Below are 20,848 nucleotides of genomic sequence, written 5' to 3'. Positions count from 1 at the left end.
TTTTGTGGGGTACCCAGAACTGGACACAGTATTCCAGATGAGGTCTGACTAAGTAAGAGCAGAGGGGGATAATGACCTCACGTGATCTAGACTCTATGCTTCTCTTAATACATCCCAGAATTGTGTTTGCCTTTTGGCTGCTGCATCACATTGTTGACTCATGTTCAGTCTATGATCTATTAGTATACCCAAGTCTTCTTCACATGTGCTGCTGCTTACCTCAATTCCTCCCATTGTGCTTTCTTTATTTTTCTTGCCCAGATGTAAGTCTTTGCATTTCTCCTTGTTAAATACCATTCTGTTAGTCTTCGCCCACTGTTCAAGCTTTTCTAGATCTTTTTGAATACTCTCTCTCTCTTCCCTAGTGTTAGCTATCCCTCCTAGCTTTGTGTCGTCGGCAAATTTTATCAGTTTCCCATTGATTCCCTCCTCCAGATCATTTATAAAAATGTTGAACAACACTGGGCCTAGGACCGAGCCTAGTGGTGCCCCACTTGATACATTCTTCCACTTGGATGTTTCAGCCATTTATGACCACTCTTTGAGTACGATCACTCAGCCAGTTGTGAATCCACCTAACAGTTGCTTTGTCAATCCCATATTTGGTCATTTTTTCAATAAGTATGGTATGAGGTACTTTGTCAAATGCTTTACTAAAGTCAATATATACTATATTCATTACAAATACCTGATCAACCCAGTCGGTGATTCTGTCATAGAAGGAAATTCGATTCGTCTGGCATGACTTGTTTGTTACAACCCCATGCTGGCTCTGGTTAATTACTCCATTTTTATCCAAGTACTTGCATACATGCTGTTTAATAATTTGTTCAAAATCACAGTTCTATCCTACTAGAGCTGAGCTAAAAATGGGAAGATCACCCCTGTAGGTACTAGACATTTTTGAGTAGCTGACTGGAGATCGCTTTAAGGAGATTTATCTGGAATACAGACTGTTAACCGTTATGGGGTGTAATACCCGAGTGTCCTAATAAAACCGGGGTCACAGATTAAAGTCATTATTAATTCCCCCTCCACTGTGGCTAACTCCACTATATATACCTTGCAGCGCACAGGCATTAGTGGTTGAATCTGTGTATGAACTATACACTTTGAATTCACTTCCACATACATTTGTCACTGGCAGATCTAATAATAAAGTAGTAATGGGCCAAGACACAGGGACAAGTTGAACATTTTAATTTACCATTCCATCTTATCAGTTCAGTTTTTTCCAGTGTTTTGTACATTAATAAATATACATGTAAAAAATCCAGTGTTTAGTATTTGTCATAAAAATAATTTTAAAAATTAAAAAACACCTTGTCAATATTTAACACTTATTTGCTTTTCCAATCATTGAGCAGGGTGACAATATACATTTTACATTCTTTCTCTGCAGTGGACCTATGTACATAGATACTGCATACCATCTGACTCCATGAATGCACTGACGTAGACAGAAACAGTATAAAATATTCTCCAATGGACATTTTTTTTAAAAACCATCAACTCTAAAACAGGTATGAAGGCAATAAGAGAATGTACACAGGGAAAAACAATGATTAAACAAGTGACTTGCTATAAGGCACTTCACGGACCTCATATATCTATTACATGTGGAGCAGTTGAGTTTCTTTCAAACGAAAAAACCTTCCTACTTAATCAGTGCAAACCTCACATATACTTGGCCACGCTGGGGAGATGTTGACACACAGCGCCTTGGGGGAAACTGCTGAATCTAAGGCCGCTGTCAGATAACTGTGATACCCAGATCTCTCATGGTTCTACTGAACCAGAATTACCATAGAATCCTATGGTGATCCAAGTCCACAGCAGTGACATTACCAGTGTATTTACAATTCTCTGTATACAGTATAAATGTTATTATATGCCATACTGCATGGCAAGTACAAACTATATAAATTACCCGATACTACAGAGGGTTACAAGGGCTTAAATGGGTTGAAACGTGTGCGAAAACAGTTTCTCTATGGCAAAAACACAATAAAAAGCTCATACTTGCCTCTCCCTGCTGGTAGCTCTGAGTCTTCCCTGTGACATATTGATTACAGGCTGCAGTCAGCCTGTGATATCCTGTAAACAGGCTGCTGCAGCCAATGACAGAGCTCAGCAAACACTGAGCCCTGTCATTGGCTGCAGCAGCCTGTTTATGGGAAGACAGAGGAAACCCAGAGCTAACAGTGTGGGACTTGAGAGGAGAGGAGAGTATGAGCTCTTTATTATGTTTTCACATAAAAGTTTTAAATTGGACAACCCCTTTAATAATAAGGTTAAAAGTGCTAAAACTTTGCAGTACACAGTCTTTTTATGTATTTCCTACATTTAAAAAAATACTACAAAATTCATAATATAATCTCCTTTAATCCTGCCCTTTCTCATATTGGAATCAAAACAGTGCCAAATATATAAAGAACAAGATTCTGTGCATCTCGGGAGCACTTACCTTCTCTCCTCACAATCTGTAAGACTCTGGCTCAAAGATGAGGCCCGTTACCTGTACTATCAGTAGGAATATGGAACCCTACCCTCAGCTGCAAATTAAAGATATCAGGGAGCGCCATGGTCAACTTTCGGTTTACTTTTTTCAATACTTTTTAGGCTTAAATGCTCCTTTAAAGTCTATGTAACCAACAACTCTTAAGACTCGTTGTTCGGCGATGCCTTGGAAGAACATTGACCTTCACCACACTGGTTCCCTGTGGACAATTTTAACAACCTTTTAACAGAATGCACAGTAGAAAGTTTCAGCACTTTTTGCAAATCCCAGACAACTCCTTCAAACTACCTTGACCTCTCTGTAGCACAAAATGGCTACCTGGTGTATGCATAGACTACAATGACTGAAAAGGAAAACAGAAATGCTATGTTGTTCCTTCCAAAACAAAAGGATTCAGTAAAATGAAAATAACACATCCAGTGATTGGTTATTGCTTTGTTAGTTGTATAATAAGGGTTCCTTAAAAGAATAGCAGCACCCAAGACGTGCGGGACAGGACTTTGAAAGGACATGTACTGCAATACAAAGTATTGCAGTACATGTTGATTCTGGGTACGATTCACCGCACACAGTTTGTGCCTTTTTTACATGGAGCCGGACAACACATTCCAGCAGTACACGATATGGAGGAAAGCTCTGGGAAGATTTACAACTGGACGGATATTCATAGAAGGCCTCAAATCCCAATACAAAAAAAAGAAGGCAATCATAGTGAACTGATGTAACGACAAGGACAACAATTACTTGGCAGCACAATTACAGGATTTTTGTCGTGACTTAGGGCACAGATTTGTAGAATAATCACCATTAAAATTTTCACTTTAAAATAAAAAAATGATGAATTTTCTGAAAAATAAATGGTTAAAATTCAAGTAACATTGTGCAATCTGAATATAAAAATATCTCATCAGCAGGTCTCAGTATCAAAGGAACAAACTAGTCCTGGTGGAAAATGTACAAAAAGAGCTTAAGTCTTCATACAAAATATATAAAAATATCTACAGTCCGTGTTATAGATTTTTACATCGGGTGAGAATTTAAGACACATTAGAAGTGGTGAAATGAATGAAGGGCACTTGGTGTCGTATTCCGGTGCATATTGTTCAGAAGGCTGGAGGGTCACATTGTGACAGAACACAAGAAAATCAGCACTGACGGGCCGTCCGTAGAACGCCGATTTCAACATAGTAGTCCCATTGTATTTACATTAATTCAAGAGCCGTTAGCTTAGACTGAAGCTCGGAGCAGTCTGCTCTGCAGTGTATGGCTGTGGGGGTCCACCAGTCTCTACGGTTATGTCCTTGTCATCCAGGGCAATGGAACCTTGCTTATCGTCACACATTTGGCACTGGGTGCTGATAGCACAGCCTTCCGATATAGATGTGTATTAGGAAGCAGTCACAAGTCTGCCATATTAGGTCATTGCATTAGCAACAATATATCCTCAACCACGACACTCGTGCTTTTCTGTATTATCCCAGGTGTTGAGGGCATCACAAGCTTGGGGCGAGGCTTCCTGATCACTACCAGCCTTCACGGTTTCCTGATGATTCAAATTGAAGTTTCATTACTGCCGCTGTTCATAAAAGAAGGGATCATGCGAGGTTAGGGTTAGAGAAGAACTTCATATGTGCATGATGTTAGTTTGTCGGTCATGCAAGAAGGGAAAGTACTGACAGAACAAGCATGGAAATAGAACCCTGCCCGCACCAACTGGCCGTGTTATGTCCCGATGCAAGGTCACTAGTGATGCGGAGATCTATTTACCAATTGTATTGCTTTACAACATGTTCACCATATGTTAAAATCTGACTTCATGTCCAAGGGAAATCAGATTGCTTGTTACCCTATAAAATAATAGGACAACTTGCCTAATGCTCACGGGCGGATTTGAATTGCAGAAGACCCACAATTTAAGCAGCCCATTGGGAAGCATAAGAGTCCACACATGAATTAAAGCATGCAGACTTGTTTTGCGGACCTTTTGGTCCGGAAAACAAATCGCAGCAAGCTCCATTTCAGTGCAGTTCCCCCACAGACAGCTTCCATTGAAGTCAATGGAAGCCGTCCGGATCAGAACAGCTGACACTGCGGACGGGCCACACATCCCTAGGGAAAGAAGGAGTTTAAAAAAAAAACAGACAAAGAACTCCACTGCGCATGTGCACCTGAGCTTCCACACACATCCACAGGGAAGAAAATAGAAGTACCGGACAGGCACGTAGAAGACCCGGATGGGTAAGCAGTGTCTTCAGTTGCGAACAGGGTCGGATTCCGATGCGGGCTCCCAAATGCAGAATCTGATCTGCCCGTGGACAGTGGTCTTTAGGCCCCCTGTCCACGGCCAGCGATATTTTGCTGTTGGGGGACGAGAGGGAAGGGCTGTCAGGTCTCTCTGGTGAGCCTATCTGACAGATAGGCTTACTGTGAAGAATCGCAGCATGCCGTGATTTAGATTGCTATGATTCTCCGCTCGTGGACGCCGCCGCTGCGCTTTCCATAGCAACGCTATGGAAAGCGTTCACTGTGTTACCCGCGGCCGGATTATCGTCACGTGTAACGTAATGAACAATGGCCTGTGGACTGCAGCCTAAATCAGAGTGCCAGTACTCTGACAATACACGGGACAAGTGGGCAATCCAGTGGCATACAATGGAAGTAGAATCTGAAGGAGGGGGTTAAGCAATGTGCTTGTATTTGTTTTTCCAATGTGCTATGTTATTAGTACTGCTGCTAACACCCATGAAGTGGCGAGGGTAGATGTGGAATTAAGAGCACAACATTCTTGCCTATACATGTCAGGGATGTATACAGTGTACACCACCGGCTTGGATGATCAGTGCTGATGAAGAGCTCACACGGCTCATCTCCAGGGCAGCACAAGTATTGAAACACTTTCATACTGGTCTTATTCCACACACAGGGGAATGTATTGGGTAAGACGACATAATCATACTAAGTGCCTTGGATAGCACAGCTGTTAAAACAGCCTTTGGTGTTACTGTAGCTATCATGCACCCACATTTAAGGCCAAAGACACATCGCTACATTTTCAGGCCATGTGAGGTGTCTGTATTCCGCACACAGCCCTATTATGGTCTATGCGGGCTGCACCTCAGTTTCTTGGGTGCAACCCACATATGGCCGTCTGCTTTTAGTCTTCGTGTGATACATTTTTAGAGACATTCTGCTCCATATACCACTGAGGCACTCACGGTTTCGGCACCATTGCTTTATAGAGCAGTGTTTCATGTATTTGATATAGTCCCCCATTTATGCATATTTATACTTACTCTGAATCTGAAGTTTCACCATTGGTAGGCGCCACCTGCACACTCATTGCTATGCCGTTGAGCTGTTCTCGAGAATGGTCTCTCCGTGAGTTTTTCAGGGTTATGGCATTGTCTGTTACTGGACGGACACCATCATTCGAACATACAGAGGAAGTCCTTGATGAGATTGTACTTTGATTATAGTCGGCCAACTTCTCGCGCAGACGATTTTTCATATTCTTGTCCGTCAAAGGTGGCGGGTACGTGACTTTGTTCTTCAGAATTCCTATTAAAATCAATTTAAGAGGTAATAGAACGTAGTGCACATGAATAAAATATTATGAGCCGACTCAGGCCACGTTCACATAGAGAGTTTGTGTGGCGGTTCATTGGCTCGAATATTTTGCTGTGATTGCCGCATATAGCATACTAGTCATGGAAGGCCAGGAGGTCTTCGGTTTCCCATTTTGCTAGTGAGGCTAGATTAGGACTAGCTGTAGTCTAGAGTATTTTGCAGTATTTATATCTTATCTTATCATCAGTAAATGAAAACTATGGGGCAGATTTATGAAAGCGGTTTAAAAGAAAAACCCTTTATTGCCCATAGCAACCAATCACAGCACAGCTTTCATTTTTCAAGAGCAGTATGAGTGAAAGTTGTGCTCTGATTGGTTGCTATGGGCAATAAAGAGTTTTTCTTTTAGACCGTTTCATAGCTTTTCCCCTTTGTGTTGTGGGCAATCTGCCAGTCATTGTCTTCTGTTGTAATAGTACAGCAAGACCATGGCCTCTCCTTTATAGATCACTATACAGGGCAGATAAGAGTCCGTTTACCGCATTGTGCTCTGGGCACCATTACAACATGCCATGTTATATTCTGCCACAAATCTTATACTGTACATTTTAAGAGGGGCCTTGGGTGACGCACGAGGAATGGGTCATGTATGGCTTCTGTGTTCTCGAGTAAACCTGACATGTCAGGTGAATATATGGGCAGGACGCCTATGAAGAGAACACATACATCACTGTCACATGAGAGCTGGATTGTTATTGGCTATATAAACAGAGAGAATCATTCCTAGAAATTAAAGGGGTTGTCCCGCGCCAAAACGGCTTTTTTTTTTTCCCAATAGGCCCCCCGTTCGGCGCGAGACAAACACAAGGGATGGGTTAAAAAAAAAAAAAGTTTAGTACTTACCCGAATCCCCGCTCTGCGGCGACTTCTTACTTACCTTACCAAGATGGCCGCCGGGATCTTCACCCACGATGCACCGCGGGTCTTCTCCCATGGTGCACCGTGGGCTCTGTGCGGTCCATTGCCGATTCCAGCCTCCTGATTGGCTGGAATCGGCACACGTGACGGGGCGGAGCTACGCGATGACGCGTAGAAGGGGGCGGAGCCAGAACGCCGCTTGTGCCGAGACCCAAGAGAAGGGAGAAGACCTTTAACTTCTGTGGACAGCAGTCTCATCTGATCCAAAGATGTCTAAACATGGTCCCAATATTCAAGCCAATGTGGCGCCAAGATTCAAAAAGGGGTCAAAAAAGGAACCTGGAGATTACAGGCCGGTAGGTTTTTATGCTTCGCCTAGACTGAACTGATCATTCAGCAAATCGTTCAAACGAGCGAAGCTGAATGATTACATTGTGCTACACATTTTTAAAACATTTCCATACCCGAAAGTAATTGATATGTTTCTGTAAAATTAAAACATACTGCTTACACTGATAAAACTGACTAATAAACAGCTGACACGTCTCACTTTCAAGTTATTCAACCTCTTAGTGGCCAAGCTTTTTTTAACCATTTAAAAAAATCGTAACTTCTTTATTTATCCATCGACGTCGCTGTATGAGGGCTTGTTTTTTGCGGGACAAGTTGTATTTCTCAATGGTACTATTTAATGTACCATATAATGTACTGAAAAACTTTAAAAAAGTTCTAAGTGGAGTAAAATGAAAAAAATAAATAAATACAAATTCCGCCATCTTTCGGTGGGTCTTGTTTTTACAACACACAAACTGCAACAAAAATGACAACTTTATTCTATGGGTCAGTGCGATTACTACAACAAAGACATTTAATTTTTTTCTAAATTTTCTGCCGCCATCTTCTGCGTGCAATAACATCCACATAGTTGTGGAGGGGCTCATTTCTTGCGGTAAGTCATGTAGTTTGTGTTAGTACTATTTTGGAATACATACAACTTTTTGATCGCTATTTATTGCATTTTTTCTTGGAGACAGAATGACCAAAAAAGTGCATTTCTGATGTTCTGAATTTTTTTTTCAAACGACAATCACCGTGCGGGATAAATAATGCATTACTTTGATAGATTGGACTTTTATGGATGCAGCAATACCAAACATGTATTTTTGTTTTATGATTTTGATTCTTTTTATTTAGTCTAACCAATGACCTGAAAAAAAACAGTTCATTAATTACAACTAACTGGTGGATGATACGCAGTGTTTATGCCACGTGGAAACATACCCTATATGTTACATAAACCTACCCTTAGCGTTCATTCAGTATGCGGTGTGTAACAGTGATTGCAAAATAGTTGCTCATTATTCTTTTTATTAGGCAAGGTTAATGGCGAGCCGACTGGATTAATTGTATAATTGTATCGGCATATTTCCAAAAAATACAATACAACGGCAATTGGATTACATTATTCCCCATAATTGGAAAACCTTACGTGGCAGAAAAAAATGGATATCATATTTGAATTCAACTCACTAAAGTTACTATAAGCCACCTATCTGCTTATCGGTTACAAAAATTGTGTTGCACAGTGTAATTGTCCCGTTTAAATGAAGCCAATGACTGAATGACCAATGAGGATCATACTCTTATCATTCGTCGTTCAGTTTCACTCGGCATAAAAATCAGCACCGGTTCATGCACTTATTATGCAATTTAAACACTGAATATTCAGTGTTTCACATACGAATGTGCAAATAAGGAAGATGGAACAATACCTCTGCAGCGCCACCTATTGGATGACAGCATTCCTTCAAATCAATGCTTGACCTTTTATACTGAGCAATGATTGGGAATTGAAAGTGTAGCCAGAATCCACACATAGACATGGATTCTGGCTTGGCTTTTAATTCCCAATCATTGCTCTACAGACCTGTATAAAGGGTCAAGCACTGATTTGAAGGAATGCTGCCATCCAATAGGTGGCGCTGCAGAGGTATTGTTCCATCTTCCTTATTTGCATATTACTCAGAAGAGCATGGGTAGCCTTGTAAGTCTCCTCACTCACCTTCTTGGTGCTCTCCCTAAGGAGAGACATTACCACTCCCAACATAGGAATATGAAACACTGAATGATTAGTGCACAAGAACTGCACGATCTTCAAAGAGAATCATGCAGTCTAAACACACTGCCCAAGCGCAAACAAGATGGTGATGACATCACTAGCTCATTCGCTTGGACAAACAAGAATAGTGAGATTCTCAGCCCATGTAAAAGAGTCATTACTTCTATTGTGGGTAAAATGTTTGAAGGGTAACTAAGATGTAATCCTGGAGGACTTCAAGGAAAATAGCTGTAGAACTCTGTATCGGCATGGGTTTATGAGAGACTGCTCCTGTCAAACCAACCTGATCAGCTTCTACGAAGAGGTGAGTACTAGACTGGACCATGGAGAGTCACTGGATCCTGTGTATCTGGACTTCTCCAAAGTGTTTGATACTGTGCCGCTTAAAAGGTTGGTATATAAAATGAGAATGCTTGGTCTGGGTGAAATGTGTGTAAGTGGGTAAGTGCCTGGCTTAGTGATAGAAAGCAGAGGATGATTATAAATGGTACATACTCTGATTGGGTCACCGTTACTAGTGGGGTACCACAGGGGGCAGTATTGGGCTCTATTCTTTTTAATGTACTTATTAATTACCTGATAGAAGGATTGTACAATAAAATATCAATATTTACAGATGATACAAATCTATGTAAAGTAATGAACACAGGAGAGGACACAAGGCAGTTGCAAGAGGATCTGGATAATTTGGGGGCTTGGGCAGAAAAGTGGTAAATGTGGCTTAACACTAATAAATGTAAGGTTATGCACATGGGCAGAGGAAATATACACTAAATGGGAAACCACTGGGTAAAACTGACATGGAAAAGGACTTGCGGATGAGCGTTAACTGTAAGCTTAACTGGAACAACCAGTGTCAGGCAGCTGCTGCCAAAGCAAATAGGATCATGGGGTGCATCAAAGGAGATATAGGAGCACGAGATGAGAGCATTGGGAAAGATTTATAAAATTGTCTAAGATGAAAATTGTCTTTGTTGCCCGTAGCAACAAATCACATAGCAGATTTAATTTTTAAAAAAGCAGACTCTGAAATGAAAGCTCTACTGTGATCGGGTTGCTATCTGTAACAAAGACAGTTTTTTATTTTAGACAGTTTTATAAATCCTCCCCATTCTTCTTCCTCTTTATTAGTTAATAGTCAGAGCACAAGAAGGACATATCAGTGCTTTAACGGGTAAAAAGGTAGGCAGCTAAAGTAATTAATGGAATGGGTGGACTACAATACCCAGAGAGGTTATCAAAATTGGGATTATCTTGTTTAGAAAAAAACAGCTGAGGGCAACCGAATAACTATGTATAAATATATCAGGGGACAATACAGAGATCTCTCCCATCATCTGTTTATACTAACGACTGTGATGGTAACAAGGAGGTGCCCTCTATATCTAGAGGAAAGTAGGTTTCTACACTGACATAGAAGAGGGTTCTTTACTGTAAGAGCAGTGAGACTATGGAACTCTTTGCCTGAGGATGTGGTGATGGCGTATTCGATGAGAGTTTAAGAGGGGCCTGGATGTCTTTCTTGAGCGATACAATATTATATATGTTATAATCATTTATAACTTAAAGGGGTTGTCTCGCGGCAAACATCAAAATTTTACTTTACCCCATTCCCCTTGTCACCCCCCTGGCATAAAATAGCAATTTAAAGCATTTTTTAAGCCGCTTGCTACTCACCGATGTGCTGAAATGTGAAGTTTTAAAAATCTTCTGCCTAAGATGGCTGCCGGTCCTTTCCCAGGGATGCACTGTGGTTTTCTCCCATGGTGCACCGTGGGTCTTCTCCCATGGTGCACCATGGGCTCTGTGCATTCCATTGCCGATTCCAGCCTCCTGATTGGCTGGAATCGGCACACGTGACGGGGCGGAGCTACGATGACGACGCGGTGAGCAGCTCTCCGGCACGAGCGGCTCCATTCACCAGGCAGAAGACCGCACAGCGCAAGCGCGTCTAAAAAGCAAGAAGCCAGCGAAATTAGACGGATCCATGGCAACGGGGACGCTAGCAACGGAGCAGGTAAGTGAATAACTTCTGTATTGCTCCTATTTAATGCATGATGTACATTACAAAGTGCATTAATATGGCCATACAGAAGTGTATAACCCCACTTGCTGCCGCGAGACAACCCCTTTAAGAAGGGTCGGTGATTCAGGGATTATTTTGATTGCTGATTTTGGAGTCGGAAAGGAATTTTATTTCACTTAAAATGAAGAAAATAAGCTTCTACCTCATTGTTTTTTTTGCCTTCCTCTGAATCAACGTTGGGGGAATATAGGCTGAATTGGATGATCATGTCTATTTTTCAGCTTTACACACTATGTTCCTACTGGATGGTGTGTCATTCCCAGAGCATACACTTATGGCATATCCATAAATGTCTGATAGATGCGAGGCCCACCTCTGGGACGCCCACCTATCTCTGGACAAGGATTCCCTGACTCTATCCCAGCTCACTTCTGCAGACACCAGTTACCCGGATTTTGAAAACAGACGAACTAGTTGTTCTACCCCATTTCCGTAACTACCACTCACGTCTATGGAAGTTACAGAAACATCATAGAACTGTCAATCCCGCTGTTTACCTGTCCAGCATGCGTGGCTGCATCATTAAGATCAGTTAATGATAGTCAACGTTTTCCATCCTAAAATGGGCTATAAACGAATAGTTTGTATTGGCATCCTCAAGACAATAGCAATAGATGCAGCATTGCCCACAGCTGCCCATATTGAATCGCCATGCATGTGTTAACAATAAAGAGGAGAGGCCAGTCAGTGGGCGGCCCAACCCCTGGCACCCCTACCGATCCTCACAATAAAGAGGCCACAGCTTTTACCAGCTGTATGAATAGCTGTACCTTTCCTGAGCTCTGGCTGCTGGTTATTTTGATTGCTGATCAGTTTGCCATCTTTGTTCTGAGCTTCATTCTCCTTGTCATGAGGGGTTTCTCCACAGTGATTGACCTTGTTTTCATTGTGCATCTCAACATTTACTTTGGTTTCCACTTTCAACTTGCATTTGCCATTCTGATCCTCACTGTCGCTGGCCGTCACGCGGTCAGCTGGCCAGTAGGGTTTAACATGATTCGGCACTGCATCCACTGTACACAGAGGTAAGACAGGAGTTTGTTAGGTAAAGATATTAACCCTCTCCAATCCAATTTCCCCACCACTCGCACACTCCCCAGCTTTTAATTATTTTTGGTTCATTTTGGATTCCTGGAAATTACTTAACAGAAACACATCAAAATGAACTGTCATAATGATTTTATTAGCAATTTTTTGAAATTTTCTAATTTCGAATCCAGTGTCAGCCCTCGACATTAAGATTTCCCTGCATAGCTCTGATTAGGGCCGACATGTTTCTAACAGTATGCAGGACAGAGCTCCGATGTCTGAGGCGGTTCTGCATATGTATGCTACAGTAACAATACAATATGTATGTCAGAGTAGCAATTTTAAAAGAAACGTAAATGTTGCAATCCATTTTGGTGAGGCAGTCTGCGCTTTTACTGCAGTTTAAAAAATGGAATGCAACGGAGAATTGACAAACTGATTGGAACTGAAGGGCTTCAGGTTTAATGCATGTCTATAGGCACAAAAACGGAAGCATTTCCTTACCATTTAGCTGCTTCCATGACAGAACAGCTATACGGAAACAAAACCGCTAATGTGAACAGGCCCTAATCACATCAGGTTGCTTTTTTGGTGTCTCTTCTGCTACTTTTTAAATAAATTTCCTCAAATAACTTTCCATTTTCAGGACTTGTTTTGCACCAGCAGATTGTGTTGGTTCTCAGTAAGTAATCTTGTAGATATGATACCTTTTAATGCATTAGTGCTTTCTGATTACCTGAAATTGGAAGTACTGGGTGATCATTACCTTTCGGGGTGCTATGAACTGGTCCCCGCTCATTATTTTTAGGGCTAGTTGGCTTCCACTGTTGCTCCGTTTCAATCTCCTCCTCTTCGCTGTCCGAAGAGCGAGAGGAAGCGTATGAGCTGCTGTGCTCATCCATGGAAAGCTCACTGTCCGAGTCAGAGTCCTGCCCTATAAAGAAGAAGCAATAGTCACAACTGCTAACAATGTTCATGGAATCTATTAGACTATTCTAAAAAGAAATTGCTGGAGCAACAACTCATGAAAGTGTAGGGAATATTAAAAGGAAATATACATGATAATGAAAATTATTTTAGAAGGTGGACCAGATTTCTTACCATGAGAGTGCATGCGGTTTATGTGGAAGAGGGCAGCGTCAACTTCTGTTACCCCGGCACGGGTCTGTCCTGAAGACAAGCTAAGCTTCTGAGCCGCTTCATCCCTGTTTTTAGTAAGCATTGTAGAGTTCATTAAAATATATCTCAAATGGCTTACACAGACCAAGAGACCTGCCATGCTCTACTTCTGACAAACAGTAAGCAAAGGAAAAAGTATATTATGTATTACATGTAGGAGATACATGGGGGAGTAAGTTCTGTCTGCCACAATTATCAACTCAGCTTACTAACATGCAAGCCAAGACCATTCAAGTCAAGGAGACAATCATTTATTAAATAGGCTTATGGAATTACATACATAGAAACATGTATTAAGCTAGTGGATAGTACAACATGTATTACACATTTTGTACTATACAACAGATTAACACAAGGGGAAGCCAGCCATGCAGAAAGCAGCACCTTTATTTTGCAGTACATGTAAAGAAATGTAGTAGCTGTATTTCATTTCACATTTGGGCCTCGTATGTTACGTCTGATCTATACTCTTATATATAACAAAAAAACATCTTTCTATGGACCAATATATGCCAACGGACTTTACAGGTAAAGTCAGTGAATGACTATATAGAAAACAAGTGTGTGTGGATCCAATATTACTATGGCATATGTTTTTAAAGTTTAAGTTCGGACCAATCTGAAAAGGTGAAGGAAAAAAGAAAGAAAACAAACCACCCCGCCTTTCTAAAAAATTGGTCTGAACTAATACCGAGTTTTTACCAAATGCATAAATTGAGAGAAGGGTCCATTAAGCTGAAGCCTGAAAACAGGTTACAATACACCTAAAATGTTTTGATCATATTTCTGCACTACCGGTCGAAAACTCTCCACCATAACTACATGGCCCAAAAGTGCAGTGAACAGATCCTCAGCTATCGAGATTGTTACTTAAATAGACAGTTTGCAGTCTGCAGAGTAAAGACTTCTAATTCTGTTACCCAGCAGTCCTGGCTTCATACTGTCATTCAGTTGTTTAGAACTTTCACAAATCCCACTTTTAATACATCAGCATTATTGAAAAAGCACACAAGCCAAGCGCCATGCACCCGCCACCGCATTACCTGAGGATATAAGCAAGGTAGCTATTGTGGCTCTTGGCTGACCTGACGGTGCTCTCCAGCGAGACTGTAGATTCTCCAATGCCTGTCCTGAACATGTTGGGGTCATAGGTGTTATTGCAATTTAGTGTCTGCTACAAATGAAAAAAACAATGAAACTCTCATTAATAGTTTCCACGTTTCTATTTCTCAATAGCTTTTATAAATGAAATCTACTTAGTGGCAGCTGAACACCTGCTAAGCTCAAAGGTTGACACTTATCACCCTTGGTTCACAAGTTCTACTGACAACTGATGAGCAATGCTTATATAGTTTGACTTGAAAATGTCCTGCTAAATTTGGCAAGATAAATCAAGTTAAGGGGGTTGTCTGGGAAGCAGACAACATTGCAGCAGACAGGTTTCGTACTACAAGCATAGCTCCCATTAAACTTAATGGGAACTATGTCTTCAGAACCAAACCGGCCTGCTGCAATATGGACAGTGCTATCTGCAAGGTCCATGTTGACAGTGGTCAGCTGATCGGTGGGGACCTCATCTGATCAACTACTGATGACCTATCCTGAAGATTAGTCACCAGGAGTAAAAGTCCCAGACAACGCCTTTAAAGGGGTTGTCCCGCAAAAGCAAGTGGGGTTATACACTTCTGTATGGCCATATTAATGCACTTTGTAATATACATCGTGCATTAAATATGAGCCATACAGAAGTTATTCACTTACCTGCTCCGTTGCTGGCGTCTCCGTCACCATGGCTCCGTCTAATTTCAGCGTCTAATCGCCCGATTAGACGCGCTTGCGCAGAAGGGTCTTCTCCCTTCTGGTCCGTCCGGGCACGAGCGGCGTTCTGGCTCCGCTCCCTTCTACGCGTCATCGCGTAGCTCCGCCCCGTCACGTGTGCCGATTCCAGCCAATCAGGAGGCTGGAATCGGCAATGGTCCGCACAGAGCCCACAGTGCACCATGGGAGAAGACCCGCGGTGCATCGTGGGTGTAGATCCCGGCGGCCATCTTGGAGGAAAAGAACGAAGAAGCTGCAGACAGGGGATTCGGGTAAGTAACATTTTTTTTTTTTATTTCATCACATCCCTTGGGTTTGTCCTGCGCTGAACGGGGGGCCTATGCAAAAAAAAACAAAAAACATTTCGGCGCGGGACAAACCCTTTACCTTTATGTAAGAAAAAGCGTATGCTCTCACAAGATGCAATCTCTCTCTCTTTACTACTGAACCATGGGTGATGACAGTATTATGTGAAGTAATTATAACAGACATGCTAGAATCTACACATATTTGACATTCTACAAAAACTCCATGAAGTGTGCTGAACAATCTAATAACATCACTACTAATACTTTAGTCATGTTGCTCAAACTGTTAGGCGCCCCCTATTTGTTGATAAGACACATCTCATCCGCGGAGGCAGTTTGGAAAAAAATAATCAAAAGCTTCACAGTCACTTCTCTGGCTGCACCAGTCTCTGGTGTATGAACACTACAGACTCATTCTGTGAGTATGTGTGAATATATTCGTGTCAGCATGGACTTCGTACAACAGTTTGATGGCCTAGGCATCATCATGATGTGGTTGACAGCCCGAGAAGAAAACATTTGAGAAGCTATGCTTTACAGTTAAACACGGGGACCATGGGGGAAAAAAATCTAATGACATTTAAATATTCCAAGGAGAATTATGTAATGACTTTTGTAACATAGGTGCTGCAAAACCACAAAGGGGAATTAAGGCAACAAGCACTTACAAGGCTATTGCTAAATGTCTTCAAAGCTATACAGACCCAGATACATTTTCAAAATGAGATCACAACTTTTAAACAGGACTTTCCACAAACTGCTCTGAATATTCTGAGTGGCATCCACAGAGGGCAGTAGAGAGACATCAGGGAGGTGACTTACAGTTAACAGCGTGGCTCTTGTTGTCGCACTGTCATCTGCAAGGTATTTCTTTCCAGTAAACGTATTCTTTAATTGCTTTCTGACTTCTTTGTTAAATACACAGTGGAAAAAGAAAATGAAGAGTCCCTGCAGTTAGAAAAGGTGAAGAATATGTTCAAGTTAGCGGTCTTTTTAATGGTCCAAGAACACAAATAATGTGACCTGAAGAACTTAATGGCGGCATTCAAGTGACATGGAGCAACCAGCTATGCACACTTTGGTTCAAACCTACATGTTTAAGGTCGGCTGTCTTGCCCCAAGACCAGAATGAGCCTACAAGACTAGTTAATCTGTTAAACAGCCTACGAGGAAATTAGTAGAATTATTTGCTATATCAGTAGTGTTGGGTTTACAAACTACAATTACACTAAAATCTAATGTCCGTATCTGATGACACATTTTTAATAGGTCACATTGATTTAATTTACACACTGGGATCACAGAGACTGCAGACTTGTCTCAACCCCCTTGCATACAATTTTCTGGAGAACTTCAAAAAGTGTTTTCCCCCTGCATTGCTTTAAAATTCAACTCAACTTCTGATCAAAAAGGACGTACAGGAGAGCAGATCTGCATAATGTCATATGAGGAAGCCTAAGGAGGGACTGGCTAAAAAAAGTGGTCATCACAAGGGGAAAAAAAACCCACCCACTGTGCCTGTGACATATCTGAAGGGGTGTAGATGGTGGCTTATACTGAAGCAAAGTCAAAACTAGAGATGTGATGACTGCCAAAAGAGGTAACAGCCCCACGCATGTGTCTGAGCAGTAAGCACACATGGGGAACCAAAGAGAAAGATTGGGAAAATTGGCTTTAAGAAAAAAACAATGTGGAATGTGAATTAGTCACTCTAGATGTCCTGGTTAAGTTGACTTTACAGGTGAACAGACTATCCAAAGAGGAACAAAGTCAAGATGGGTTGCAGGATGTGATAAACGAATGGGTTACTGTGACAGAATGCATAGTTAATCTTAGGCAGCTTACCTGCATACAGCTGAAGATTGCGAAGAGGTAGTGAAAGGTCATCACATCGCTGTTGACAGCCATGAGTCCCAGTAACCACGTGGCACTGATCAGAAGCAGCAGGAGGAAAGCTGTTCTCAGTGTTGATCTAGAAACATCAATTTCTCCATTAACATGGCATCTATATCATGAAATGCACTAAAACCCTTCTAGAAGTTCGCAGTCTTCAGTATCTGTTTATATTTATGACATATACTACTTTTTCTTATTAAAGGCCAGGTTTGTTACTTCTATGTATGTTATGTACAACTGTATGATCGACATTGGTTTAAATTCTCTAAACTTACAAAACACCGGTTTTCTCAAACGCCCGTTGCCTCCGTCCACATGATCTCTTCACAGCGAGTACAAAGATGACGGTATTTATCTGGAGATGAAAAATATCATGGTAATGCCATGCCAGTAAAATGCTCACTTAATATCCACGACACCTTCAGCAGATCAAGATACTTCATACAACCACATTCTATCTTGCTGGTGCTATTCTCTACTCACACCCATTGATACAGTTACTAATAAAGGAGCTCTAAGTCCACAGAATTCAGTCTATTTCCCCAGTACAAAATATATTGAGAATTCTCTTGGGACTAAAAAAAAGGAATTAATTAACATTGAAAAATATTGAAAGACATATCTTGGCCTCACCACTAAAACTGAATGGTTCTGTTCTACAATTTATTCTGATTACACTTACGGCAACTACAACACCGATGGGGCCAGCAAAACTCCAGATTAGGGTGTCATGTACTGAGAGCCAGCAGAAGTCCGGGTTTCCATAGCCTTGAGGATCCAGGCCAACAGCAAGCCCTGAAAGTGAAGCATGAAATGCAAATTAATTAGAATTATATCAAGCAGATGAGAGAGATTAAGAATAAAGAGATGCATTATGGGAATGCTAAAGCCATGTATTCAGCTCTGTTCCTATAGGGAGATTGGGATTATAGCATGGCAAAAAATACTAATGGTAATAGACTCTTAAAGGAAAATCTGAAGTGTGAATGCTTATCACATTGCCCCATGTACAGCTGTAGGCCATTTTTTATATTACGAGTTAGTTCTATTTCTCTTGCTTTGTTTTATTGTGATTTTTAGTATAAAACAGGTTACATATACAACAGTTACAGACTAATCATTGGAAGTATGCGTTAGCAGAAAAGATGTAAAACCTCTGATAATACTGCTAAACTTACCAGAAGTTATACTGGTTTTACCCTGAGTCACAAAAATGAACCGATTTATAAACATTGTAGTTCTGCATCACTTACAGAATTTCCCCAGCCACTTAACCAATATATAAATCAGCAGAAGGAACTGTAATATATTCCCCTACAGACAGATGTCTATGTTACCAACATACAAGAGGTATTAGTGTACCATGTCTCCACCGGAACTATGGGTGGAGGCATAGGTTGGCAGCCTTGAGTTACAGGGACGGCCCATGTGATAGGCAAATTTGGTGATTGGCTGCTGCAGACAGACCTTCTCGGGGCTGGACTGCCTCCACCCTCAGAGCGACGGCCGCGCTAGGCTACAGCCTCCATCATCCTCTTTCTTCTAGGGCTTCTGCTGTACAGCCGCTATCTTCATCAGCCAGTGGCTGTATCACCGGCGGCGGTAGCTGACGGCCGCCTCTGTAAAACCCGGCAGCTCACGGAAGCAGAGATAGGAGGGGGAGAATACACTGCAGCCCGTAGACAAGTGGCATTGCTGCTGACACCAGGGCAGCTGGAGGCAAGGCCGGCATGGAGGCAGACAGCGGGTCCGGCATCACCGAGGGATGGGAGCAGATAATGTAGAGCCCCAGTGACGTGTGTCATTGGAGGACGGGAGCGGACATCGGAGAGCAGCAGGTAGACTGTCAGAGGGAGAGCGAAAATCTGAGAGCGCCAGTAACACCTCTCAGCAGGGACAGCTGTAAGCAAGAGGGAGACGAGATCCTACATAGGCAGGGACAGCTGTAAAGTGGATGCTGTGGGCATCACCTGGAAGTCAGGACAGCCAACCCATGTCTCCACCCATAGTTTCAGGAGAGACATAGTACACTAATACCCATACAAGAATGTGGTGGAGGGAATATTGCAAGACTGCTTAATAATGGTAGATATCAATAATTAATTAGTGCAACAAATACAGTAACACAGGCATTAGTAACACTGGGTGGTTCTCCATCTGCTGCTCCAGTATTATAAGCAAAGGGTCAGAACATGTCATACCATAAAATAGAAGATGAAGCATGCACTATGAGCCAAAGCTCTGTGCTGCGCCTCATACCTGTAATAATGGCTGGTATCCCATAACCAATCACGTAGTAGAAGCGCATGTGACCAGTGTCAATGTTCCTCACTTCTGTCAGCATACGGTAAATGTGAAGCCCTTCCACAAACATCCAGGCAAAGGTGCTCATGTAGAAGTAATGCAGAAGGATGGCAATCACTGTACAGACAAACTATAGCAAAGATAGAAAGCCAGTTAACAAATTGGTTGGTGCAATCTTCATCTTAAAACATACCTAATTCTGCAGAATAAGCTGCCGTGTGTAGAGTAGTACCGTACTAACACTATTTCTGGCCATTATATGACTAGTATCCTGTATTTTTCCTCTTCCTCCCCTCCGTAGGGTGTAAATCTGATTCTTAATCCTTTTAACTGGTGGGAGAAGCTACACACATGTAACATCATCATGTAAGAGTGTACAGCAAGACTGAGCAATGTGCATGTGAATAAACACCAGCAGATATCTCACCATGAGCTCCTATAGCACCTCTCCCCTTCCCTCCTCCCCCTCTCCTCTGCTTTTATAGACATCAATGAGCAGATGACTCTTTGCACTCCTACACTTCCTGTTCTAACATAGTGTGTCTCCTGTCATTTGACATCAGGCAGTGGACAACACTTTAGTGATTTTTCAGTACAAAAAACATCATTTTAGGTAAATAAAGTAAACTGCAGTTTTACTAGTTATTGCACTGGCTACAATATAAGCTCATGTTGTCTAAGACGTAGTATCCACTTCAATCTATGCCTAAGCAGTTAACCCTCACATTATTGTTTTAGGAAGAATGACAAGTTGTTCATAGTAACAGGACTCAACACCAGGAGAAAAGTCAACACAATAGGCGTATGACTGCAAAGCAGATCAACCCAGGACATCCGAAGGACTGGTTTCTTTCCACTATTGATACTTGCGTAGAGTTCAATGCTAAATAAAGGCTGTTTTTCCACTAATTCTGCATCTAGAAACTCAAATAATGATGCCTTTACTAGGAAAGAAACCCGATGTAGAGCAAAATTATTACTCACTTAAGTCCTTTTGTTAAGGGGGTTTACAGCCGCTCCCTGAAACAGTATTGTTTGCTAACAGAAAGGCAATAAATCAGGCTGGGAGCCAAGCAGTCATGAATTATTTCAGCTCCAGCATT

The 20,848-nt window shown here is 41.7% G+C and overlaps 1 protein-coding gene across 5 annotated transcripts in view; it reads right to left on the bottom strand.

Annotated features, from left to right (window-relative positions):
* Positions 1–1,185: 1,185 nt before the first annotated feature.
* CELSR1 (cadherin EGF LAG seven-pass G-type receptor 1) overlaps positions 1,186–20,848 on the bottom strand; it is a 156,986-nt gene continuing 137,323 nt past the window's right edge. Inside the window, exons 25-35 of one of the 5 annotated variants that reach the window (XM_066591892.1) lie at positions 19,701–19,875; positions 18,124–18,236; positions 17,717–17,796; positions 17,391–17,517; positions 16,368–16,493; positions 14,463–14,593; positions 13,342–13,445; positions 13,007–13,174; positions 11,982–12,224; positions 5,815–6,079; positions 1,186–4,097 (exon numbers count right to left, since the gene is read on the bottom strand). In XM_066591892.1, coding sequence (XP_066447989.1) covers positions 4,073–4,097; positions 5,815–6,079; positions 11,982–12,224; positions 13,007–13,174; positions 13,342–13,445; positions 14,463–14,593; positions 16,368–16,493; positions 17,391–17,517; positions 17,717–17,796; positions 18,124–18,236; positions 19,701–19,875 — 1,557 coding nt within the window. In that variant the 3' untranslated portion in view covers positions 1,186–4,072. The remainder of the gene's footprint in view (positions 4,098–5,814; positions 6,080–11,981; positions 12,225–13,006; positions 13,175–13,341; positions 13,446–14,462; positions 14,594–16,367; positions 16,494–17,390; positions 17,518–17,716; positions 17,797–18,123; positions 18,237–19,700; positions 19,876–20,848) is intronic. The other 4 variants (XM_066591894.1, XM_066591895.1, XM_066591893.1 and 1 more) reach the window with 4 other exon arrangements.

Source organism: Eleutherodactylus coqui, chromosome 2, assembly GCF_035609145.1.
Source record: "Eleutherodactylus coqui strain aEleCoq1 chromosome 2, aEleCoq1.hap1, whole genome shotgun sequence".
NCBI lineage: Eukaryota > Metazoa > Chordata > Amphibia > Anura > Eleutherodactylidae > Eleutherodactylus > Eleutherodactylus coqui.
This window is presented reverse-complemented; position numbering and strand designations above follow the sequence as displayed.